General features: G+C 44.9%; 1 protein-coding gene across 5 annotated transcripts in view; it reads left to right on the top strand.

Moving 5' to 3' along the window:
- The window catches only part of kdm1a (lysine (K)-specific demethylase 1a), a 39,037-nt gene extending 17,174 nt beyond the window's left edge, over positions 1-21,863 (top strand). For all 5 annotated transcript variants that reach the window (XM_072457288.1, XM_072457286.1, XM_072457287.1 and 2 more), the window contains exons 10-21: positions 2,075-2,092; positions 3,084-3,226; positions 7,825-7,915; positions 8,005-8,139; positions 8,839-8,912; positions 8,989-9,100; positions 12,782-12,914; positions 13,317-13,504; positions 16,504-16,618; positions 16,974-17,101; positions 17,336-17,482; positions 21,337-21,863. In XM_072457288.1, coding sequence (XP_072313389.1) covers positions 2,075-2,092; positions 3,084-3,226; positions 7,825-7,915; positions 8,005-8,139; positions 8,839-8,912; positions 8,989-9,100; positions 12,782-12,914; positions 13,317-13,504; positions 16,504-16,618; positions 16,974-17,101; positions 17,336-17,482; positions 21,337-21,549 — 1,497 coding nt within the window. In that variant the 3' untranslated portion in view covers positions 21,550-21,863. The remainder of the gene's footprint in view (positions 1-2,074; positions 2,093-3,083; positions 3,227-7,824; positions 7,916-8,004; positions 8,140-8,838; positions 8,913-8,988; positions 9,101-12,781; positions 12,915-13,316; positions 13,505-16,503; positions 16,619-16,973; positions 17,102-17,335; positions 17,483-21,336) is intronic.
- Positions 21,864-24,920: the final 3,057 nt, after the last annotated feature.

A 24,920-nucleotide genomic window follows, 5' to 3' on the forward strand; every position in this document is an offset into this window, starting at 1 on the left:
ATCCTGACTATGATCCTGACTCTGATCTATGATCCCGACTCTGATCTATGATCCCGACTCTGATCTATGATCCCGACTATGATCTATGATCCCGACTATGATCTATGATCCCGACTATGATCTATGATCCTGACTCTGATCTATGATCCTGACTCTGATCTATGATCCTGACTCTGAGCCTGTGTCCAATGGATGAAAAGGCCATGAAGAGTTGATGTGTCTAAATGATACTGACTTCACCCATGAGCTCAAACTGTACACATTTCATTACATCACAAAATTGTGAATAAAATTGAGTATTATGATACAGTGCTCACTGCTTTAAACCATCCTTGGTGGAAAATGTAACCTCCATATGAGGCATATTTACCATCCCTTAAAAGAATTCTGGGGAGAGCACTGATCAGAGAATGTGAATAATGTTCATTTTCCACATCGGACATCATGTCAAAATAATCATAGTGGTATTTGATGGTTCCCTGGACTATACAGACTCAAACTGGGGGTTGGGGCCCCTCCGGTGCTCGTGAGGCATACGCTGGGGGTTATGAGATGATTTGGAAGATATTTGTTTTATAATTCTCTCAAATAAACACACTTAAGCCTGATTTTAAATGTTTTGCCACTGGACATTGGCACAGAGGACAATTTAATTTAGCAGTGGGGCTCCTGTTTTGGCTGCACGGTTATAAGTCTCGGTTTAAAAACGTTGGGAACTCCTGCTCTAAAACGCAAACAAAAAGATCTTTATAACAAAGACAGCAGCATTATTGAATCAATATGTATTTAAAAAGTCTCTGTGTACTACTAAAATAACTGTTCCGTGCAGCGGAAGGAAGCAGTGCGTAAAGACACAGCCAAATGTGTCCCATCACATTTAGTGTTTCAGCCTTTACATATTTGAATAGCCTCGTCTATACAGTTTAAACAATGGGAATATTCCGACATGAGAAAAATGACTTTATCACAGTTTAGGATGTTTAGGCATTTTTGGCTGATAACGAGGTGTAGAGGGGATCAATTTAAGGGGAAATGTAATTGCGATTAGATTTATGTTTTAAAAAGTCGGAAAAAGTGATGGAAAAGTGGGACGTTTATGAACTGATAAGAACATGCTTAACCACAGGAACAATGAGATTTTCTGTAAAAAGACAGGATAAATACCATCATTTTTGGGCTATAGAGCACTCCTGAATATTAACCGCACCAAGAACATAAAGAAGAGATAGTACATATACAGACTGCACCTGTCAAAGCCCACGCTGTAACATGAGATATTTACACATGAATATGGTCCATGTAGTGATGCAGTGCTGTCTTCTGACCCGTGAGTCAAGTCTGGCCAAGAAAGTCTCATTTCACTGCAGCAGGTTCTAAACTGCAGACCTGTATATCGTATGTACGTGCTACGTGTGTCTTTACATTCTGCAGCGTCTAGATTCACTTCCTCATTAGAATCATTTCTCAGTGAATTGATTGTGATAAAACACAATGTTTTGAAGCTTAAAATACAGAGAACACGGCAGTGACCACTGACGTCTTCTACAGTGTGTCAAACGCTGGCACTTCCTGCTAGAGTGCCCCCTGGTGGCTGTTAGCCAGTAAAAATCTATAACTTTGCTGCTCTGTTATAATGACCGCAGGGAGCAAAGCGTGAGGAAAAGTAGCTGCTTAAAGTCTGAAAATGAATCCAATGTTCGTGTTACGATTATTGTGAGAAGAAACATCACCATTTTACGATTAGTCATTAATTTAATCATTATTTATTCATTCATATTCAATCGTTGGTCCTATGGCCAAACAATAGTAAAATCCAGCCAGATAAATAGTACTTTATATTTATTTAGACTTTGGAGAATAGATTGAACTGAAATGACTTTAGTCCTTACAATTCTATTGTGACCTGAAGAATCCTAATTATGGACCAACTAAATCATTTTGACATTTCCAGTGCCAACTAAAAATGCAGATGTGATTCATGATGTTGTGCAGCCGTAGTGTCCATAACTGAATGTGTACTTAACCTGTGTCTCTCTCTCTCCTGCCTCGGTGTTCATCTGTGGGTGAACTGAAGGGGGAAAGGTGCACCAGTGTATGTATCACTTTATTCCTCTTCATCTTTTTCTCAGCCCTGCCTCATCCTCCATCATCATCTATAGGTTTTACTGGATAAATACTTACAGCATACTTTACCACAAATCTTATGTTTAGTACAACTCAAATACAAATGTGGTATATGTTCAATCCAATAGATTTGATATTTTGCATATGAGTTTTGGTAACGACAATATAATGCACAAGTTGAGGATTAATAACCTAAAATGAATATATTTAATGTAATGTCATATTTCACATTTTGATCCTATAAGACCTAAGTCCTATTCCTTTTATTTATAATAGTTTATCTTTAGTTCCTCTTTTCTCCGTTTATTTAACCCTTTTTCTTGTCACACAGATATAGATATAGATATGGAGCTGACGTGATGTTCTCTCTTGTACACATTCTAGGAATTCATTGTCCTCCTCAGTTTTCCTCTATTTCAATGCAGTTTTAAACATTTAAAATAAACTTAAATCTAAGATCCCTCAGTAAACTCAAATACATTAATACACACTAGTTATTTGTTTATAAGCATTTACAAGCCTTTATCACTTGGTTAGTGAAAAGGGACTAATAAGCAGCTTATGAATGCTTTTACAAACATTTTGTACATGGTTTTGTAACATACATATTCTGTTAAGGTATTATGTCATCTACAAATGCTAGTAATTGTCTTAAGAGCTTATTAAACCAATAACTAGTACTTTTAAGTTCTTAGTAACTCTTTTAAATGCGGTTCCTTTCTGAACTAAAGGTTTTTGAGGGAACTCATTTGCTGTCGCTAACATCCATCTTCAGCTCTACCAGTCTTATACTTGGAATACATTGTCTTTGACTTGATGTTGGCCTTGTCCACAGCCTGCATGACCTTTGTGACCTTGGACTAACTGCATGGTGGCTTTAGCCTGTAGCATGGCATGCCTTTTCTCTTTCCCTGTAGCATGTGCCCTTTTCCTCAATGAGCTGCACGTGCTGCTTTCAGGTGCCCAAGGAAAAGGATGAGATGGTGGAACAGGAGTTCAACCGTCTGTTGGAGGCCACGTCCTACCTGAGCCACCAGCTGGACTTCAACTTCCTCAACAACAAGCCTGTGTCTCTGGGGCAGGCCCTGGAGGTGGTCATACAGTCAGTATCCTTCTGCTATCATCATTCTAGAACAGTCCCCACAGTTATGTAAGAACATAGGACAGGGGTCTCCAGGGGCCAGAGTTTTGAAGAGTTTCCGGGGTCCACAAACGACTCACAGTGGCACAATTCAACATATAATATTTTTACTTTAAAGTCCGAACAGTATTACATGACAAAAAACAGGACAAAAGCCCTAAAATCCAGTGTTAGCGGGTCTAAAGCGGGTCTAAAGCGGGTCTAAAGCGGGGCCAAAGCGGGGCCAAAGCGGGGCCAAAGCGGGGCCAAAGCGGGGCCAAAGCGGGTCCAAAGCGGGTCCAAAGCGGGTCCAAAGCGGGGCCAAAGCGGGGCCAAAGCGGGGCCAAAGCGGGGCCAAAGCGGGGCCAAAGCGGGGCCAAAGCGGGACCAAAGCGGGACCAAAGCGGGACCAAAGCGGGACCAAAGCGGGACCAAAGCGGGACCAAAGCGGGACCAAAGCGGGACCAAAGCGGGACCAAAGCGGGACCAAAGCGGGACCAAAGCGGGGCCAAAGCGGGGCCAAAGCGGGGCCAAAGCGGGGCCAAAGCGGGGCCAAAGCGGGGCCAAAGCGGGGCCAAAGCGGGGCCAAAGCGGGGCCAAAGCGGGGCCTAAAGCTGCAGGACTATTTTAAAACTAAATGCCATTAGAACGTTTGGTTCAAATTATATTAAAAACAGTAGCTGCCAAAATAAAAGCTCACGTTGCTATTGAGTGCAAGAACAAACTGTCACTAGGCCACATGCACAGTATCAGGCAGGTTTTTGGAGTTCTCTGACCTGCTTCATGCCTATTAAAAATAGCACATAAAAAAAGCACATAATAAATATAACGTAATGAACTGGACAATGGGATGAAGTTCTTGAAAGCACTAAACTGGTGACAACGGACGTGCACCTGAGAAATAATGTATTTATATTTTTCCTTCGCCTCCATAGTCGTGTTAACTGTTTGTCAGATTGTAACAAAACATCATTTTACAGCTTAACCTGTTTCCATCCACCTATTTGGCCCTGTGCACAATGGTTGGACCCAAATGGCATTGCTTATTAAAAGAGGATCTTACAGCCCACATGCAAGTGTGATGCATCATTAGAAAGCTTAGGCCTTCTAGTTTCTGCAGATGTGCAGATGAACCAAACATCCTTTTTTAGTCTCGCCTGAATATTGTCAATTTGTAATGGTCCTGAGCAGGACATACTTCATTGTGTGCATATGCTGTTCACTGTACATGATGTTTATCTTGTTGACAACAACTGTGTAAAGTTTCAGATCTCTAGGAACAGACATTTTGGTGCTGTTGACCTTTTTGTATCAAAAAGTATATTCGGAACAAGTGATCCAAATATGTGCCAACTGTGCCAAACTGTTTTATTACAATTTTAGCTCCTCTATGATCATAAAACATACATTTTGATGTTTTGTTGGCCACTAATACCTATTATAACTGCTAAAAACAATATATGTGAAAATGTGTAAATATGAGTTTACCCATGAATTTCCCATATAGAGGTTACATTTTTTTTAATTAATATTTGTATTTTATTTTTGTATTGATATAATAATACATATATCTAACAAAATGCGCGTCCAAAAGGCTAATAAAATCAGAAAACGATATGCGTAAAATCTTGTCCCTCCCAAAATCTAGGCTCTGACAGCCTTACGCATGAGGATACAGATGATTCTGTGTGAATAAACCCTTAGTCCCACCCATCATTCTAAAGCTATTCTTATTGGCTAGAATAATATGTCAATCAAAGTCTGCTACGTCGCTAGCATGCATTGCTATCTTGATGTCATCAACAAACTGTGCGTCGAAAGCGGCACATTTTTTTTCCTCCGGAGGCTCTAGAAAACAAACCCGTCGACAGAAAAACTGGTGGATGGTCTCATTCTGTAGGTAACAGTCTGAAGAAAAGATCGATACCAAACAACATCTTATAAGTCAAACAGGTCATTTGCTATGGACGGAGAAATGCGCCGGACGAGCCGGACGAAAAGTATGAGCCAGAGAAGAAAACTTTGTTTACTTGACAATATCTCGAAATCGGAAAACTTCAGGAAAAATACAAGTGGATAATGTTTTTCAATGGTTCCTTACGGACAGACTGAGCACAAGGATGTACAGAATTAAAGCCGTTCCGTCCGTCATAAACAGCAAACAGGACATGCGTTTGTAAAAGTTGAGACTTTCTCACAAACTATTGGTAATTTCTTCTTGGGGCATATTTTTCAATGTCATATTCGTTTTGTTGAGAAAATAACCTTTAAATGATGTATAACTTGCTGGTATTGACCACGGAAATAAAAGTGATGATTTAAGAGAATATTTGAGATATGAAAAATGCGCGCCGGCGGACAGGTGGATGGTAACAGGTTAACAAACTTTCACTGAGAAATTAGTTTATGCATTTAGATGCGCCTAAAGCAAAAGTGCCCTTGTCCCGGGACGAGGCCGCGGTCCACCTTTCATAACCCGTGGGACAATCTGCACATCACTCACAGATGTCTGACCTATCGTGCACTCACACATGTCTGACCTATCGTGCACTCACACATGTCTGACCTATCGCGCACGCACACATGTCTGACCTATCGTGCACTCACACATGTCTGACCTATCGCGCACTCACACATGTCTGACCTATCGCGCACGCACACATGTCTGACCTATCGTGCACTCACACATGTCTGACCTATCGCGCACTCACACATGTCTGACCTATCGCGCACTCACACATGTCTGACCTATCGTGCACTCGCACATGTCTGACCTATCGCGCACGCACACATGTCTGACCTAGGGGTTGTCCAGAGCAGTGCGCTCTTTGGCACCGACTTCGGGCGTTTAAAACGATTTATGTTTGATTTTCGCTCTACTAATTAGTGTGCCCGGGACATGCATGAGGACCAGTGTGTTAGTGGTTGTAGGGATGAGTTTGTTAGTAGGAGTTTGGATGATGTTGTTAGTGGGCGTTTGGATGATGTCGTTAGTGGGAGATTGGATGATGTCGTTAGTGGGCGTTTGGATGAAGTCGTTAGTGGGCGTTTGGATGATGTCGTTAGTGGGCGTTTGGATGAAGTCGTTAGTGGGCGTTTGGATGATGTCGTTAGTGGGCGTTTGGATGATGTCGTTAGTGGGCGTTTGGATGATGTCGTTAGTGGGCGTTTGGATGATGTCGTTAGTGGGAGATTGGATGATGTCGTTAGTGGGCGTTTGGATGAAGTCGTTAGTGGGCGTTTGGATGATGTCGTTAGTGGGCGTTTGGATGATGTCGTTAGTGGGCGTTTGGATGATGTCGTTAGTGGGAGATTGGATGATGTCGTTAGTGGGAGATTGGATGATGTCGTTAGTGGGAGATTGGATGATGTCGTTAGTGGGAGATTGGATGATGTCGTTAGTGGGCGTTTGGATGATGTCGTTAGTGGGAGATTGGATGATGTCGTTAGTGGGAGATTGGATGATGTCGTTAGTGGGCGTTTGGATGATGTCGTTAGTGGGAGATTGGATGATGTCGTTAGTGGGAGATTGGATGATGTCGTTAGTGGGAGATTGGATGATGTCGTTAGTGGGAGATTGGATGATGTCGTTAGTGGGCGTTTGGATGATGTTAGTGGGCGTTTGGATGATGTCGTTAGTGGGAGATTGGATGATGTCGTTAGTGGGCGTTTGGATGAAGTCGTTAGTGGGCGTTTGGATGATGTCGTTAGTGGGCGTTTGGATGATGTCGTTAGTGGGCGTTTGGATGATGTCGTTAGTGGGCGTTTGGATGATGTCGTTAGTGGGCGTTTGGATGATGTCGTTAGTGGGAGATTGGATGATGTCGTTAGTGGGAGATTGGATGATGTCGTTAGTGGGAGATTGGATGATGTCGTTAGTGGGCGTTTGGATGATGTCGTTAGTGGGAGATTGGATGATGTCGTTAGTGGGAGATTGGATGATGTCGTTAGTGGGAGATTGGATGATGTCGTTAGTGGGAGATTGGATGATGTCGTTAGTGGGAGATTGGATGATGTCGTTAGTGGGAGATTGGATGATGTCGTTAGTGGGCGTTTGGATGATGTCGTTAGTGGGAGATTGGATGATGTCGTTAGTGGGAGATTGGATGATGTCGTTAGTGGGAGATTGGATGATGTCGTTAGTGGGAGATTGGATGATGTCGTTAGTGGGAGATTGGATGATGTCGTTAGTGGGCGTTTGGATGATGTCGTTAGTGGGAGATTGGATGATGTCGTTAGTGGGCGTTTGGATGATGTCGTTAGTGGGAGATTGGATGATGTCGTTAGTGGGAGATTGGATGATGTCGTTAGTGGGAGATTGGATGATGTCGTTAGTGGGCGTTTGGATGATTTCGTTAGTGGGAGATTTTCGGGGTCAACCAGCCGTGAGTTTGGACTAAACCTGCTTCTGGAAACATGGGCAAACTATAACTACATGTTATGTGCACCACATTAAAATGTTTGTATCAATTATTGCTTGAATGTTAACCACTAGCTTGGATCCAGTTTTGTTATTAGTTAATATCTAGGTCTGTACATAACGGTCTTAATTCATGCCTTGTGTCGCTATTGTTCCTCAGACTCCAAGAGAAACACGTCAAAGATGAACAGATCGAGCACTGGAAAAAGATCGTCAAAACTCAAGAGGAGCTCAGAGACCTGCTAAACAAAGTTGGTCGCTTTATTGACTCAAAACGATTCTGTCTTTGTCTTCAGCGATGATAATAATAATATTGTCTTTATTGCCTGACTTTTCCAAGATGGTGTCCACAAAGGAGCGTGTGAAAGAACTCCACCAGCAGTACAAGGAGGCCAGCGAGGTCAAGCCGCCGCGAGACATCACCGCAGAGTTCTTAGTGAAGAGCAAACACCGTGACCTGACCACTCTGTGCAAAGTAAGACCCAGGACCACTGACCACTCTGTGCAAAGTAAGACCCAGGACCACTGACCACTCTGTGCAAAGTAAGACCCAGGACCACTGACCACTCTGTGCAAAGTAAGACCCAGGACCACTGACCACTCTGTGCAAAGTAAGACCCAGGACCACTGACCACTCTGTGCAAAGTAAGACCCAGGACTACTGACCACTCTGTGCAAAGTAAGACCCAGGACCACTGACCACTCTGTGCAAAGTAAGACCCAGGACCACTGACCACTCTGTGCAAAGTAAGACCCAGGACTACTGACCACTCTGTGCAAAGTAAGACCCAGGACCACTGACCACTCTGTGCAAAGTAAGACCCAGGACCACTGACCACTCGGTGCAAAGTAAGACCCAGGACCACTGACCACTCTGTGCAAAGTAAGACCCGGGACCACTGACCACTCTGTGCAAAGTAAGACCCAGGACCACTGACCACTCTGTGCAAAGTAAGACCCAGGACCACTGACCACTCTGTGCAAAGTAAGACCACTGCTCTGACAGGTCTCTGTTTCCAGACAGACGTCTGTCTGGAAACAGAGACCAAAGGTCCTTAGGTAAAGCGAATCCTCCAAATGGAGCTATTCATGCACTCTGTGGTTAAAGTATGTTTAAGGACCATCCTTATTGTACGGTCTACAAAGTACACATAACTGTTATCTTGTTGTGCAGGAATATGACGAGCTGGTGGAGAGCCAATCCAAACTGGAGGAGAAGTTGCAAGAGCTGGAGGCCAACCCTCCCAGGTAAGTACACTGTTACTACTGTGTACTGAGTACACACAGTCCAAGCTCTAGAAGCACCTCTGTCTCTCGCCCTTAGTGACGTGTACCTGTCGTCGCGGGACAGACAGATCCTTGACTGGCACTTTGCTAACCTGGAGTTTGCCAATGCCACGCCCCTCTCCACACTCTCCCTCAAGCACTGGGACCAGGTATGGACCTGTCCAACTGTGAAATGTCACTTCATCTGTTTCAGGGGTCTCACTACGTACATTCAGGTATGGTGCCCCCGCCATCCCTTACATGATAAATCAAAATGGCCCGCCATCCGTTTTGACATGGAGAAAATAAACCATCCCTAAAACCCGGCGCGGGTGCCGCCGTGGCCCGCGCTAGCCCAGCGCTAGCCCCACGCTAGCCCTGCGCCGCTCCCCGCGCTGCCTTCACACTACCCAGAAGGACCAAAACAAATCACAGAAGAGATTCTCACCAAGACGAAAGCTTGTCTACTGCTTCTATCATTCTGACATGTCTAATGTCTAAACACAGGCTTATACACATGTAATAATGTGTTTAGGCTTATACACCATGTAATAGTGTGTTTAGACTTATACACATGTAATAGTATGTTTAGACTTATACACCATGTAATAGTATGTTTAGACTTATACACCATGTAATAGTGTGTTTAGACTTATAGACCATGTAATAGTATGTTTAGGCTTATACACCATGTAATAGTATGTTTAGACTTATACACCATGTAATAGTATGTTTAGACTTATACACCATGTAATAGTATGTTTAGGCTTATACACCATGTAATAGTATGTTTAGACTTATACACCATGTAATAGTGTGTTTAGACTTATACACCATGTAATAGTGTGTTTAGACTTATACACATGTAATAGTATGTTTAGACTTATAAACCATGTAATAGTGTGTTTAGACTTATACACCATGTAATAGTATGTTTAGACTTATACACCATGTAATAGTGTGTTTAGACTTATACACCATGTAATAGTGTGTTTAGACTTATACACCATGTAATAGTGTGTTTAGGCTTATACACATGTAATAGTGTGTTTAGACTTATACACCATGTAATAGTGTGTTTAGACTTATACACCATGTAATAGTGTGTTTAGACTTATACACCATGTAATAGTGTGTTTAGACTTATACACCATGTAATAGTATGTTTAGGCTTATACACCATGTAATAGTATGTTTAGACTTATACACCATGTAATAGTGTGTTTAGACTTATACACCATGTAATAGTGTGTTTAGACTTATACACATGTAATAGTATGTTTAGACTTATAAACCATGTAATAGTGTGTTTAGACTTATACACCATGTAATAGTATGTTTAGACTTATACACCATGTAATAGTGTGTTTAGACTTATACACCATGTAATAGTGTGTTTAGACTTATACACCATGTAATAGTGTGTTTAGACTTATACACCATGTAATAGTATGTTTGGACTTATACACCATGTAATAGTATGTTTAGACTTATACACATGTAATAGTGTGTTTAGACTTATACACCATGTAATAGTATGTTTAGACTTATACACATGTAATAGTGTGTTTAGACTTATACACCATGTAATAGTGTGTTTAGACTTATAAACCATGTAATAGTGTGTTTAGACTTATACACCATGTAATAGTGTGTTTAGACTTATAAACCATGTAATAGTGTGTTTAGACTTATACACCATGTAATAGTGTGTTTAGACTTATAAACCATGTAATAGTATGTTTGGACTTATACACCATGTAATAGTATGTTTAGACTTATACACATGTAATAGTGTGTTTAGACTTATACACATGTAATAGTGTGTTTAGACTTATACACCATGTAATAGTGTGTTTAGACTTATACACCATGTAATAGTGTGTTTAGACTTATACACCATGTAATAGTGTGTTTAGACTTATACACATGTAATAGTATGTTTAGACTTATAAACCATGTAATAGTGTGTTTAGACTTATACACCATGTAATAGTGTGTTTAGACTTATACACCATGTAATAGTGTGTTTAGACTTATACACCATGTAATAGTATGTTTGGACTTATACACCATGTAATAGTATGTTTAGACTTATACACATGTAATAGTGTGTTTAGACTTATACACCATGTAATAGTATGTTTAGACTTATACACATGTAATAGTGTGTTTAGACTTATACACCATGTAATAGTGTGTTTAGACTTATAAACCATGTAATAGTGTGTTTAGACTTATACACCATGTAATAGTGTGTTTAGACTTATACACATGTAATAGTGTGTTTAGACTTATACACCATGTAATAGTATGTTTAGACTTATACACCATGTAATAGTGTGTTTAGACTTATAAACCATGTAATAGTGTGTTTAGACTTATACACATGTAATAGTGTGTTTAGACTTATACACCATGTAATAGTATGTTTAGACTTATACACCATGTAATAGTATGTTTAGACTTATACACCATGTAATAGTGTGTTTAGACTTATACACCATGTAATAGTGTGTTTAGACTTATACACCATGTAATAGTATGTTTAGACTTATACACCATGTAATAGTGTGTTTAGACTTATACACCATGTAATAGTATGTTTAGACTTATACACCATGTAATAGTGTGTTTAGACTTATACACCATGTAATAGTGTGTTTAGACTTATACACCATGTAATAGTATGTTTAGACTTATACACCATGTAATAGTGTGTTTAGGCTTATACACCATGTAATAGTGTGTTTAGACTTATACACCATGTAATAGTATGTTTAGACTTATACACCATGTAATAGTGTGTTTAGACTTATACACATGTAATAGTGTGTTTAGACTTATACACCATGTAATAGTGTGTTTAGACTTATACACCATGTAATAGTATGTTTAGACTTATACACCATGTAATAGTGTGTTTAGACTTATACACCATGTAATAGTATGTTTAGACTTATACACCATGTAATAGTATGTTTAGGCTTATACACCATGTAATAGTGTGTTTAGACTTATACACCATGTAATAGTATGTTTAGACTTATACACCATGTAATAGTGTGTTTAGACTTATACACCATGTAATAGTGTGTTTAGACTTATACACATGTAATAGTGTGTTTAGACTTATACACCATGTAATAGTATGTTTAGACTTATACACCATGTAATAGTGTGTTTAGACTTATACACCATGTAATAGTATGTTTAGACTTATACACCATGTAATAGTGTGTTTAGACTTATACACCATGTAATAGTGTGTTTAGACTTATACACCATGTAATAGTGTGTTTAGACTTATACACCATGTAATAGTATGTTTAGACTTATACACCATGTAATAGTGTGTTTAGACTTATACACCATGTAATAGTGTGTTTAGACTTATACACCATGTAATAGTGTGTTTAGACTTATACACCATGTAATAGTGTGTTTAGACTTATACACATGTAATAGGGTGTTTAGACTTATACACCATGTAATAGTATGTTTAGACTTATACACATGTAATAGTATGTTTATGGTACATTTACCTTGGAGGAAAATTCGACCCTGTATGAGGCATATTTACCATCACTTTAAAACATTCTGGGGAGACACTGTGTTTCTATGTTGAGAACTGCTTTATCATATTTGTGTGTAAAAATACCAACATTGCACTGCCAAATTGTTTAATTCTGGTTCAGTTCTGGATTGCAAAGACTAGACTTGCACCAACCGGGACGATCCCAGAATTAAGTGGTGTAGAGAAACTGGACTGGACCTGGAACAATGATGAAATGTCAAAATCAATTTGCAACTCTAAATTGTTTGCTCCTTTTGTCTGTGGCTCCCCTCAGGACGATGACTTTGAGTTCACGGGCAGCCACCTGACTGTCAGAAACGGGTACTCGTGTGTCCCGGTGGCCCTGGCAGAGGGCCTGGACATCAAACTGAACACGGCGGTACGGCAGGTCCGCTACACAGCCTCTGGTAAGGCCACGCCTCCAAAATTCAAATGTCTCTTATCGTAGTTTGATCCTGGCTGGCTCTTTCTGCCAGGACACTCTTGGTAAAGAGATTTGTGATCTTGAGTAGGTTCTCTTGTTTGGATTAAGGTTCAATAAAATGTTAAATCTGATGTTCTTCTTCTGTAAGTATCTGTTACTTGTGAGGAGCAGGGAATTGGCATCAATATCCTGAAGTAATCCTGTTGTGTGCTTGAACACAACAGGATTGGCTTCAACATTCATTTGTACGTGCAGGAACATTTGATTGGACGTAACTGTGATTAGCTTTGGCCAAGAGTCTGAGCAGAGAGAATCTTCTAGAAACCCTCCATTTGTTTCCGTGAATGTTTGAAGTGTCAGTGCTTGTGTGCTCTGGCTCCTTCAGGCTGTGAGGTGATCGCGGTCAACACTCGCTCCACCACTCAGACCTTCATCTACAAGTGTGATGCTGTCCTGTGCACCCTGCCCCTGGGGGTGCTCAAACAGCAGCCCCCTGCCGTGCAGTTTGTGCCCCCGCTGCCAGAGTGGAAGACCTCTGCCATTCAGAGGATGGGCTTTGGAAATCTCAACAAGGTGAGAGTCAAACACACTGTTCCCTTTCATATTAGCATTAACGAGCCAAGAACAGGGATAATGAATGTTCTTGTGACAAAGTGACTCAGACAATCATCAAAAACTGACCAAACTGAGACAAATGAAAGGACAAAACATAGAATGTCTTAAGACAGGGGTGTCCAAACAGAGGGCCGCATTTTAATATAAGATATGTCTTTATTGTCCACACTTGGGGAAATTTCATTGTTGCAACGCAGGTAGATGCAGAGGAAAAGGATAGATAACTTATAGGAAGTAGAAGGAAGTCTTAGAAGAAACATATTCAAAAACATTGTCTTGTTTTTTGTTTTTTTGTTGTTTGGATCAACTCAGCAGGAAGTCTGAGGGCCATTGGTCTGAGGGCCATTGGTCTGAGGGCCGCAGTGTGGACATCCCTGTCATTCACAAATCTGTCAGGGGGTCGGGGGCAAACCCTTCTCTGTCAGGGGGTCGGAGGCAAACCCTTCACTGTCAGGAGGTCGGGGGCAAACCCTTCACTGTCAGGGGGTCGGGGGCAAACCCTTCACTGTCAGGGGGTCGGGGGCAAACCCTTCACTGTCAGGGGGTCGGGGGCAAACCCTTCACTGTCAGGGGGTCGGGGGCAAACCCTTCACTGTCAGGGGGTCGGGGCAAACCCTTCTCTGTCAGGGGGTCGGGGGCAAACCCTTCACTGTCAGGGGGTCGGGGGCAAACCCTTCACTGTCAGGGGGTCGGGGGCAAACCCTTCACTGTCAGGGGGTCGGGGGCAAACCCTTCACTGTCAGGGGGTCGGGGGCAAACCCTTCACTGTCAGGGGGTCGGGGGCAAACCCTTCACTGTCAGGGGGTCGGGGGCAAACCCTTCACTGTCAGGGGGTCGGGGGCAAACCCTTCACTGTCAGGGGGTCGGGGGCAAACCCTTCACTGTCAGGGGGTCGGGGGCAAACCCTTCACTGTCAGGGGGTCGGGGGCAAACCCTTCACTGTCAGGGGGTCGGGGGCAAACCCTTCACTGTCAGGGGGTCGGGGGCAAACCCTTCACTGTCAGGGGGTCGGGGGCAAACCCTTCACTGTCAGGGGGTCGGGGCAAACCCTTCTCTGTCAGGGGGTCGGGGGCAAACCCTTCACTGTCAGGGGGTCGGGGGCAAACCCTTCACTGTCAGGGGGTCGGGGGCAAACCCTTCACTGTCAGGGGGTCGGGGGCAAACCCTTCACTGTCAGGGGGTCGGGGGCAAACCCTTCACTGTCAGGGGGTCGGGGGCAAACCCTTCACTGTCAGGGGGTCGGGGGCAAACCCTTCTCTGTCAGGGGGTCGGGGGCAAACCCTTCACTGTCAGGGGGTCGGGGGCAAACCCTTCACTGTCAGGGGGTCGGGGGCAAACCCTTCTCTGTCAGGGGGTCGGGGGCAAACCCTTCACTGTCAGGGGGTCGGGGCAAACCCTTCACTGTCAGGGGGTCGGGGGCAAACCCTTCTCTGTCAGGGGGTCGGGGGCAAACCCTTCACTGTCAGGGGGTCGGGGGCAAACCCTTCACTGTCAGGGGGTCGGGGGCAAACCCTTCTCTGTCAGGGGGTCGGGGGCAAACCCTTCACTGTCAGGGGGTCGGGGGCAAACCCTTCACTGTCAGGGGGTCGGGGGCAAACCCTTCTCTGTCAGGGGGTCGGGGGCAAACCCTTCACTGTCAGGGGGTCGGGGCAAACCCTTCACTGTCAGGGGGTCGGGGCAAACCCTTCACTGTCACATAATTTGTCTGCAAACGCTGGCTTGGTCTTGTGACAAAGCGCTGTATTTCCACTGATGCTAACTTCTATGTTGAGCCCACATCCTTCGATGCTTCTGAAGGCACCACTCAAACTGAGACACAAGGCAAGTCTGTAGTGAAGTACAGCTATACTCCGAGTACAACACATACATGACTGCAGTACATGTAGGACAGACACTGTTGTCTCCAGGTTATCTGCTTCACACAGCTGTAAGTAATGTTCCTCTGGTGACGGCGAGTAGTGACGCAGGACACTCCCAGGACCAAAGTACTGCAGCATTATGCAAGCTGAAGTGTGGTCCTGCCTCCAGCAGAGGGAGCCCTACTGCACTGCTCATTCATGACGGGAGTGACAAGAGTCCTGGCAGTGAGGGGGGACGTGAGGGACGTGGGGAAATGAATGCGTCACATATTTTTGGAAATGATTTCAATAGATGTTTTTCTGCTTTTTTTGTTTTGTTGCGAGCTCAAATGACCTTCATATGGTCAAATGGAAACAATCGAGTTTTGAGTGTAGCTAGTGTGTTTGATTACAGGAGGTTCAACTGTGTGTGATCCACAGTCTGCATCAGTGATACATGAGAGCTGCACTCTTCTGTAGTGCAACACTTATCCACTCTGTTCTTCATTTTCTGTTCAAATACAACTACTAACAAACTACAAATGTGTCTAACGTGTGTGTGTAACGTGTGTGTGTGTGTGTGTAACGTGTTTGTGTAACCTGTGTGTAACCTGTGTGTGTGTGTGTGTGTGTGTGTGTGTGTGTGTGTGTGTGTGTGTGTGTCTGTGTGTGTGTGTTTGTGTGTGTGTGTAACGTGTGTGTATAACGTGTGTATAACGTGTGTATAACGTGTGTGTAACGTGTGTGTGTGTAACGTGTGTGTGTGTAACGTGTGTGTGTGTAACGTGTGTGTGTGTAACGTGTGTGTGTGTAACGTGTGTGTGTGTAACGTGTGTGTGTGTAACGTGTGTGTGTAACGTGTGTGTGTAACGTGTGTGTGTAACGTGTGTGTGTGTGTGTGTCTGTGTGTGTGTGTCTGTGTGTGTGTCTGTGTGTGTGTCTCTGTGTGTGTGAGTGTGTCTGTGTGTGTGTGTGTGTAACGTGTGTGTGTAACGTGTGTGTGTAACGTGTGTGTAACGTGTGTGTGTAACGTGTGTGTGTGACGTGTGTGTAACGTGTGTGTGTAACGTGTGTGTGTAACGTGTGTGTAACATGTGTGTAACGTGTGTGTGTGTGCAGGTGGTGCTGTGCTTCGACAGGGTCTTCTGGGACCCCAGTGTGAACCTGTTTGGACATGTGGGCTCCACCACAGCCAGCCGAGGAGAGCTCTTCCTCTTCTGGAACCTGTACAAAGGTAGAGCACACGTGAGCTTCAGACGCAACAACATGCTTTCATCTGTAGGAAATATCGTAAAGGACTTGTTGCTGATATTGAGGGAATGTGGATGACATGATACAATCATATTGTACAGCTGAAAATAAAATAAAGGTCCTTCTCACCTGGTTCCTGAGCATAGAAACAGTTGAAGGCTAATCCTTTAAATCTGCAGTATCAACTTCTCTCTCTGACTGCTGGTTCCATAGTTGTGTTGTGTTGTGTTGGAGTTATGTGGTGTGGTGTTGTGGTGTCTTGTGTTGTGTTGTAGTTATGTGGTGTGGTGTTGTGGTGTGGTGTTTCTGAGTAACCACATGTGTCTGGTCCTTCTCAGCTCCCATACTTCTGGCTCTGATGGCGGGCGAGGCGGCTGGGATCATGGAGAACATCAGTGATGACGTCATTGTAGGCCGCTGTCTGGCCATTCTGAAGGGCATCTTTGGGAGCAGTGCAGTGCCGCAGGTGTGTATGGCCCCCAGGTGTGTATGGCCCCCAGGTGTGTATGGCCCCCAGGTGTGTATGGCCCCCAGGTGTGTATGGCCCGCAGGGGCCCCCGTCCTGCCACAGGCCCCCCCGTAGGCTCGGCCCCCGTCCTGCCACAGGCCCCCCCGTAGGCTCGGCCCCCGTCCTGCCACAGGCCCCGTAGGCTCAGGCCCCGTGGTTCATCAATAACGTGCACATTGCTTGTGTTTGCAGCCTAAGGAGACGGTGGTGACTCGATGGCGTGCGGACCCCTGGGCGAGGGGCTCTTACTCCTATGTAGCTGCTGGTTCCTCTGGAAACGACTACGACCTGATGGCACAGCCCATCACCCCAGGGCCTGCCATCCCAGGGGCCTCTCAGGTAATACACTACTGTTACATTCTGGCCCGAGGTTAAAATAGTTTTCTGCTCATTTACCAAATCGGTTGTATTTGAAGTGATTCACGTGTTTGAGGAACCTTCATGTTCCATGGCTTTTTACACATGTTGACACTGTTGATTCAGCAGTGTCCTGTAGACCAGGGGCCCCTAAACATGTCAGCTAAATAAGCTATCGTCTGTATACCAGCGTGAAAAGAGGCCCCGGGCGGGCGAGCGGGCGGCCCCCGTCCCAGTGTGTTCCAGTGGGGCAAAAAAGGATTAGTCTGCCACCAATTATGCAAGTCGTCCCACTTCAAAAGATGAGTCCTGTATCAACTATGAGACAGAGGCAAGAATCCAGGAAATCACTGTCTGATTTTTAAAGAATGTATTTGCAAATGATGGTGGAAAATAAGTATTTGGTCAATAACAAAAGTTGATTTTGTTCTATTCCTTTGTTGGCGATGTCATTGTCGTGCTGAACGTTTCATCTACGAAGCCCTTGTGGATGGAAGGAGGTTTGCTCTCCTTTATGGGTCGTCCTGGTCCCACAGCATGATGTTTCCACCCTCATGCTTCACAGTTGGGATGATATTCTTAGAATGCAACTCGAGCATTCTTTGTCCAAACACGACAGGTTGAGTTTTTTGGTTTGGTTTCTTCTGACCGTATGACATTCTCCCAGTCTCTTCTGGATCATCCAAATGCTCAGCTAACTTCAGATGGGCCTGGACATGTCCTGGCTTAAACAGGGGGACACGTCTGGCACTGCGGAGTCTTTGTTACTTTGGTCCCAGCTCTCTGCAGATCATTCACAAGGTCCCCCATGTGGTTCTGGGATATTTGCTCACTGTTCTTGATCATTTTGACCCCGACGAGGTGAGATCTTACATTGTCCACAAGCAGAGCTGCTTTACAGTCTCTTCTCTGAGCCACAGGGGGCAGTGCAGAGACCTGAGAACAGGACTAATGTGATGGTACTTCCTGGTTCTAGTCAGGACTAATATGATGGTACTTCCTGGTTCTAGTCAGGACTAATGTGATGGTACTTCCTGGTTCTAGTCAGGACTAATGTGATGGTACTTCCTGGTTCTAGTCAGGACTAATGTGATGGTACTTCCTGGTTCTAGTCAGGACTAATGTGATGGTACTTCCTGGTTCTAGTCAGGACTAATGTGATGGTACTTCCTGGTTCTAGTCAGGACTAATGTGATGGTACTTCCTGGTTCTAGTCAGGACTAATGTGATGGTACTTCCTGGTTCTAGTCAGGACTAATGTGATGGTACTTCCTGGTTCTAGTCAGGACTAATGTGATGGTACTTCCTGGTTCTAGTCAGGACCCGAGCAGCAGCGTTCTGGATGTACTGCAGCTGTTTTACAGCTCGTTTGGAGAGGCCAGTGAGCGGCCGTTACAGTAGTCTAATCTACTGGTGACAAATACGTGGATAAGTCTCTCCAAATCTGGTTTAGACACTATATTTTTGATTTTGATGTTTTTTAGATGGTAAAAAGCTGCTGATGTTATTGATTTGATGTGTTAAAGTTATAGTCTGAGTCCATTATTACCCCCAGATTTATAACTTGGTTTGTAGGTTTTAGAGCGAGACTCTGGAGGCGACGCTGACACTTTCTCTTTGTTTCTGTGACAAAGACGATGATTTCAGTCTTGTCTGAGTTCAGCTGGAGAAAGTTGTTTTGCTCCACACACTGACTCTGGCACCAGCAGGAGGCCCTCTGGAACCAGCAGGAGGCCCTCTGGCACCAGCAAGAGGCCCTCTGGCACCAGCAAGAGGCCCTCTGGCACCAGCAGGAGGCCCTCTGGCACCAGCAAGAGGCCCTCTGGCACCAGCAAGAGGCCCTCTGGCACCAGCGGGAGGCCCTCTGGCACCAGCGGGAGGCCCTCTGGCACCAGCAGGAGGCCCTCTGGCACCAGCAGGAGGCCCTCTGGCACCAGCAGGAGGCGCTCTGGCACCAGCAGGAGGCGCTCTGGCACCAGCAGGAGGCGCTCTGGCACCAGCAGGAGGCCCTCTGGCACCAGCAGGAGGCGCTCTGGCACCAGCAGGAGGCCCTCTGGCACCAGCAGGAGGCCCTCTGGCACCAGCAGGAGGCCCTCTGGCACCAGCAGGAGGCCCTCTGGCACCAGCAGGAGGCCCTCTGGCACCAGCAGGAGGCCCTCTGGCACCAGCAGGAGGCCCTCTGGCACCAGCAGGAGGCCGGTCCACACACTGATCTGTTGTGATCCTCTCAGGAATAGGGCCTTCCCAGGACCTTGCTGTGAAGCGAGGGCGCTCCGTGCCACCTTGTCATTGGTTATTACAATATAGCAGACAAAATCAGAATGTGTCTTCTTTAGAGTCCTCACTAGTCTGAATAGTCCTCACTAGTCTGAATAGTCCTCACTAGTCTGAATAGTCCTCACTAGTCTGAATAGTCCTCACTAGTCCTCACTAGTCTGAATAGTACTCACTAGTCTGAATAGTACTCACTAGTATGAATAGTCCTCACTAGTCTGAATAGTCCTCACTAGTCTGAATAGTCCTCACTAGTCTGAATAGTCCTCACTAGTCTGAATAGTCCTCACTAGTCTGAATAGTCCTCACTAGTCTGAATAGTCCTCACTAGTCCTCACTAGTCTGAATAGTCCTCACTAGTCTGAATAGTCCTCACTAGTCTGAATAGTACTCACTAGTCTGAATAGTCCTCACTAGTCTGAATGTCCTCACTAGTCTGAATAGTCCTCACTAGTCTGAATAGTCCTCACTAGTCCTCACTAGTCTGAATAGTCCTCACTAGTCTGAATAGTCCTCACTAGTCTGAATAGTCCTCACTAGTCCTCACTAGTCTGAATATTCCTCACTAGTCTGAATAGTCCTCACTAGTCTGAATAGTCCTCACTAGTCCTCACTAGTCTGAATAGTCCTCACTAGTCTGAATAGTCCTCACTAGTCTGAATAGTCCTCACTAGTCTGAATAGTACTCACTAGTCTGAATAGTCCTCACTAGTCTGAATAGTCCTCACTAGTCTGAATAGTCCTCACTAGTCTGAATAGTCCTCACTAGTCTGAATAGTCCTCACTAGTCTGAATAGTCCTCACTAGTCTGAATAGTCCTCACTAGTCTGAATAGTACTCACTAGTCTGAATAGTCCTCACTAGTCTGAATAGTCCTCACTAGTCTGAATAGTCCTCACTAGTCTGAATAGTACTCACTAGTCTGAATAGTCCTCACTAGTCTGAATAGTCCTCACTAGTCTGAATAGTCCTCACTAGTCTGAATAGTACTCACTAGTCTGAATAGTACTCACTAGTCTGAATAGTCCTCACTAGTCTGAATAGTCCTCACTAGTCTGAATAGTACTCACTAGTCTGAATAGTCCTCACTAGTCTGAATAGTCCTCACTAGTCTGAATAGTCCTCACTAGTCTGAATAGTCCTCACTAGTCCTCACTAGTCTGAATAGTCCTCACTAGTCTGAATAGTCCTCACTAGTCTGAATAGTCCTCACTAGTCTGAATAGTCCTCACTAGTCTGAATAGTCCTCACTAGTCTGAATAGTCCTCACTAGTCTGAATAGTCCTCACTAGTCTGAATAGTCCTCACTAGTCTGAATAGTACTCACTAGTCTGAATAGTCCTCACTAGTCTGAATAGTACTCACTAGTCTGAATAGTCCTCACTAGTCTGAATAGTCCTCACTAGTCTGAATAGTCCTCACTAGTCTGAATAGTCCTCACTAGTCTGAATAGTCCTCACTAGTCTGAATAGTACTCACTAGTCTGAATAGTCCTCACTAGTCTGAATAGTACTCACTAGTCTGAATAGTACTCACTAGTGTTGCCTTGTGTTTCCCTGCAGCCGGTGCCACGCCTGTTCTTCGCCGGTGAGCACACCATCAGAAACTACCCGGCCACGGTGCACGGCGCTCTGCTCAGCGGGCTGAGGGAGGCGGGACGCATCGCAGATCAGTTCCTGGGCGCCATGTACACCCTGCCCCGACAAGCTACGCCTACCACCGCCACTACCGCCGCCAACAACCCCCCTCAAGTCCCGCCCGCTCCTGCCGTCTAAGCCCCACAACACTGGAACAGACTCGACTACTAAAACACCATCAAATGACTGGAATATAAAAACTAAGTTATGAAAATGGCCCTGAAGCATGGCATTGCATTTGGTTTGTTTGGCTCCAGAGGCCCTCTCGGTTGTCTTAATACTATGAACTATAGCTGGATGTTATGTTAGATTGAAGAGTTTAGTGACCATTGCTCAGTTGAGAAGAAGAAAATAATGTGGACATTTTTGTTGCTCTAGCAGTTTGTGTATTTTATTAACTCATTACAGACATTTTATATTAGTCAGTTGTTTTGCTATTAAAAGACAAAAATCAGTTTTTTTGTGCGAGTTCTTTGTTGATTTTCACATCCATAAATTTTTTAACTTTTTTGGGCTGTATAAAAAGCCGCTCCAACCAAATTTACAGGGATAAATGTTGCACCTGTCAATAAGCCGCAGCGGCCCACACGGCAGGGATGGCGCACCTGCAGCCCACTGTCGAATTAGACTCATCATATCTCAGTGAATGAGTTGAATTGTAATAAAACGCTCACCATTTTAAGTTGAACAAACAGAAACACATAGGATAGATACGTTTGAAGAGATTTGTTTTCCAAATCTTTCTGGCCGTTGCCGTGGCGTTGTACATCCCGCCCTCCCTGGTGCTTGGACCTGACGCTCCGATTGAAACGGCATCGAGAAGGATGTTTCTCTGCGACGATACAAGGGTAGAATGTCATTTTTCTAATTTTCAAATGTCAGTTATACTTTGGGTCCAGTCCTTAATTGTTGGTGCCGTTTGTCAGCCATCTTTTTTAAATGGCCGCCTTTCCTGCTGCCAGAAGTATGTTCCAAAGATATCCTCTGATTGGGTCCATGGCTGGAGTTTTGAGGCCCAAATACACAGCGAGGAAAATAAGTATTTTGAACACCCTGTGATTTTGAAGTTCTTTTCACTGTAGATGCATTTCCTTCGTGAGAGACCAGCTAAAACATCTTCAAGAATCAGCAAGAATTCTGTCTCAATGACCTGTTAGTCTGCCTTTATAAAGCCCACCTCTGCACCACTTATTCATCTGAACAGCACCTGTCTGAACAGCACCTGTCTGAACAGCACCTGTCTGAACAGCACCTGTCTGAACAGCACCTGTCTGAGCTCTGTTCTCAGTCACCCGTCGAGACAGCTGCTGTGGTTTTATGCGTTACAAAAACACATTGAAATGTTATTTTCTGAAATCAAGTGAGTTATTGATTTCAGTCTAATATTTCTGAGCAACAAGACTGTCCCAGAACACACAGTGGTTTAGTAATTTAGTAATTTGTTACTGCCCTGGAAAATTAACGAGTTACGTAACTGCGTTACTTTGTTGAAAAAGTAATGTTACAGTACTATTGTGTTACCACTAATGAACATTATTGTATAACCGGATCGTTAACATGGGTGTAATCCCTCATTCGTCCAGGAGTGTTCCACTGTGGACAAAGATTCAGTTGTATCATCTGGACTCAAGAAAAACAAGACGTTTTGACTCTCATCCATGAGTCATTCTCAATCTGCAAATCGAGTCTGGGAACTCAGATATTTATGCTACTCAGAGTAAGCCCCGCCCACTGGGCGGGACCTGCTGGTAAAGATATAGATCCTTACCAGGCAGCGGCCTACACTGACCATCCTTTTGTAAACTGACTTTGGCTCCCTCCTCACTGAGTACCTGATTAGCATCAGAATGCCCTGGGCGTCGACCGCTCCAGGGTTTCAAGACACTATTATATATGACCGAAAGGTTGAATCTTAAACCTCTATTCCTGTTTAAAGACGGATTCTCTTTAACTCTTCTTTCAAACCGTCTTTTCTCCTGCTTAGAATCTTCTCCTCAGAGTCTTGAATAGAGTGTAATGCAATGAGTGACTCCATCACATACAACGTGGCCAAGCATTTAACAACCATCTTGACATTATTGGTGGGGAACTCGGAATTTTGTGGACAAAGTGAAGCATCTCCAACTGGACCCAGATGACCTCATGGTTTCATATGATGTGGTGTCCCTGTTCACCTGCATCTGACCTCTGATGCAGTAGCAGCGGTGAGGACCAGACTGCAGGAAGACACCACCCTACACCTGAACACATATGTAAACTGTTGGACATCTGTCTGAACACCACTTACTTTCAATTCCGGGGACAATTTTACAGACAGATTCATGGCTGTGCCATGGGCTCGCCCGTCTCTCCCATAGTGGCCAACCTGTACATGGAGCACTTTGAGAAGAAGGCACTGGCCTCCTTCTCAGGCTCCGCCCCTTTGGTACAACTATGTGGATGACACTTTTGTAATGATCAAGAAACAAGAGCTGAAGCCTCTCGGAGCTCATCAACGCTGTGAAGAGAAGACTCTAGTGCAGAGCTTCTCAATTCTTTTCTGATAAGCCCCTCCCCCCAGGAAGAAGAAAAGTATAAACTCCGCCCCCTCGATATGTTGGCGAAGCAAAGTGTGTTTTACTGATGTGTCATTTATTTGGCTTCATGATGTCGCTGCAACATTAAAGACACAGTGGACACGGTGGTCTCTCCTCGTCTCACGCGGTGGTCTCTCCTCGTCTCACGCGGTGGTCTCTCCTCGTCTCACACGGTGGTCTCTCCTCGTCTCACGCGGTGGTCTCTCCTCGTCTCACGCGGTGGTCTCTCCTCGTCTCACGCGGTGGTCTCTCCTCGTCTCACGCGGTGGTCTCTCCTCGTCTCACGCGGTGGTCTCTCCTCGTCTCACGCGGTGGTCTCTCCTCGTCTCACGCGGTGGTCTCTCCTCGTCTCACACGGTGGTCTCTCCTCGTCTCACGCGGTGGTCTCTCCTCGTCTCACGCGGTGGTCTCTCCGTCTCACGCGGTGGTCTCTCCTCGTCTCACGCGGTGGTCTCTCCTCGTCTCACGCGGTGGTCTCTCCTCGTCTCACGCGGTGGTCTCTCCTCGTCTCACGCGGTGGTCTCTCCTCGTCTCACGCTGTGGTCTCTCCTCGTCTCACCTCAGTCACAGTGAAGCCAAGTGCTACATACGCTTCCTCATATTTCCTCAGATTTGTGAAGGATAAAATAGCATTTACAGGTAAGATTACGCTCTGGAACTACCCATCTCCTCCTCTCTCTTTCCCTCTCTCTCTCCTCTGAGCTTGTGCGTTCTGTGGCTCCACTTTGGGTTCTGCACTGAGCGACTACTTTGCGCTCCAGCGCCGTCAGCGGTTGTGCTCCCTGCTTTGCCTGAGATAAAAAATGGACTTCCGTGTGGAAAAAAACGGTCGTTCAGCGCGTTTATTCACTCTTGTTGACACACTCTGGTGTCGCGTCCAAAGCGTCCGACGCTCAAATGCCCCGCAAAAACCACTATCAGAGGAGAAGAAGG

Source organism: Eucyclogobius newberryi, unplaced genomic scaffold (genome assembly GCF_026437365.1).
Source record: "Eucyclogobius newberryi isolate DKJ021-1_F unplaced genomic scaffold, fEucNew1.0.hap1 SCAF_21, whole genome shotgun sequence".
Classification (NCBI taxonomy): Eukaryota; Metazoa; Chordata; class Actinopteri; order Gobiiformes; family Gobiidae; genus Eucyclogobius; species Eucyclogobius newberryi.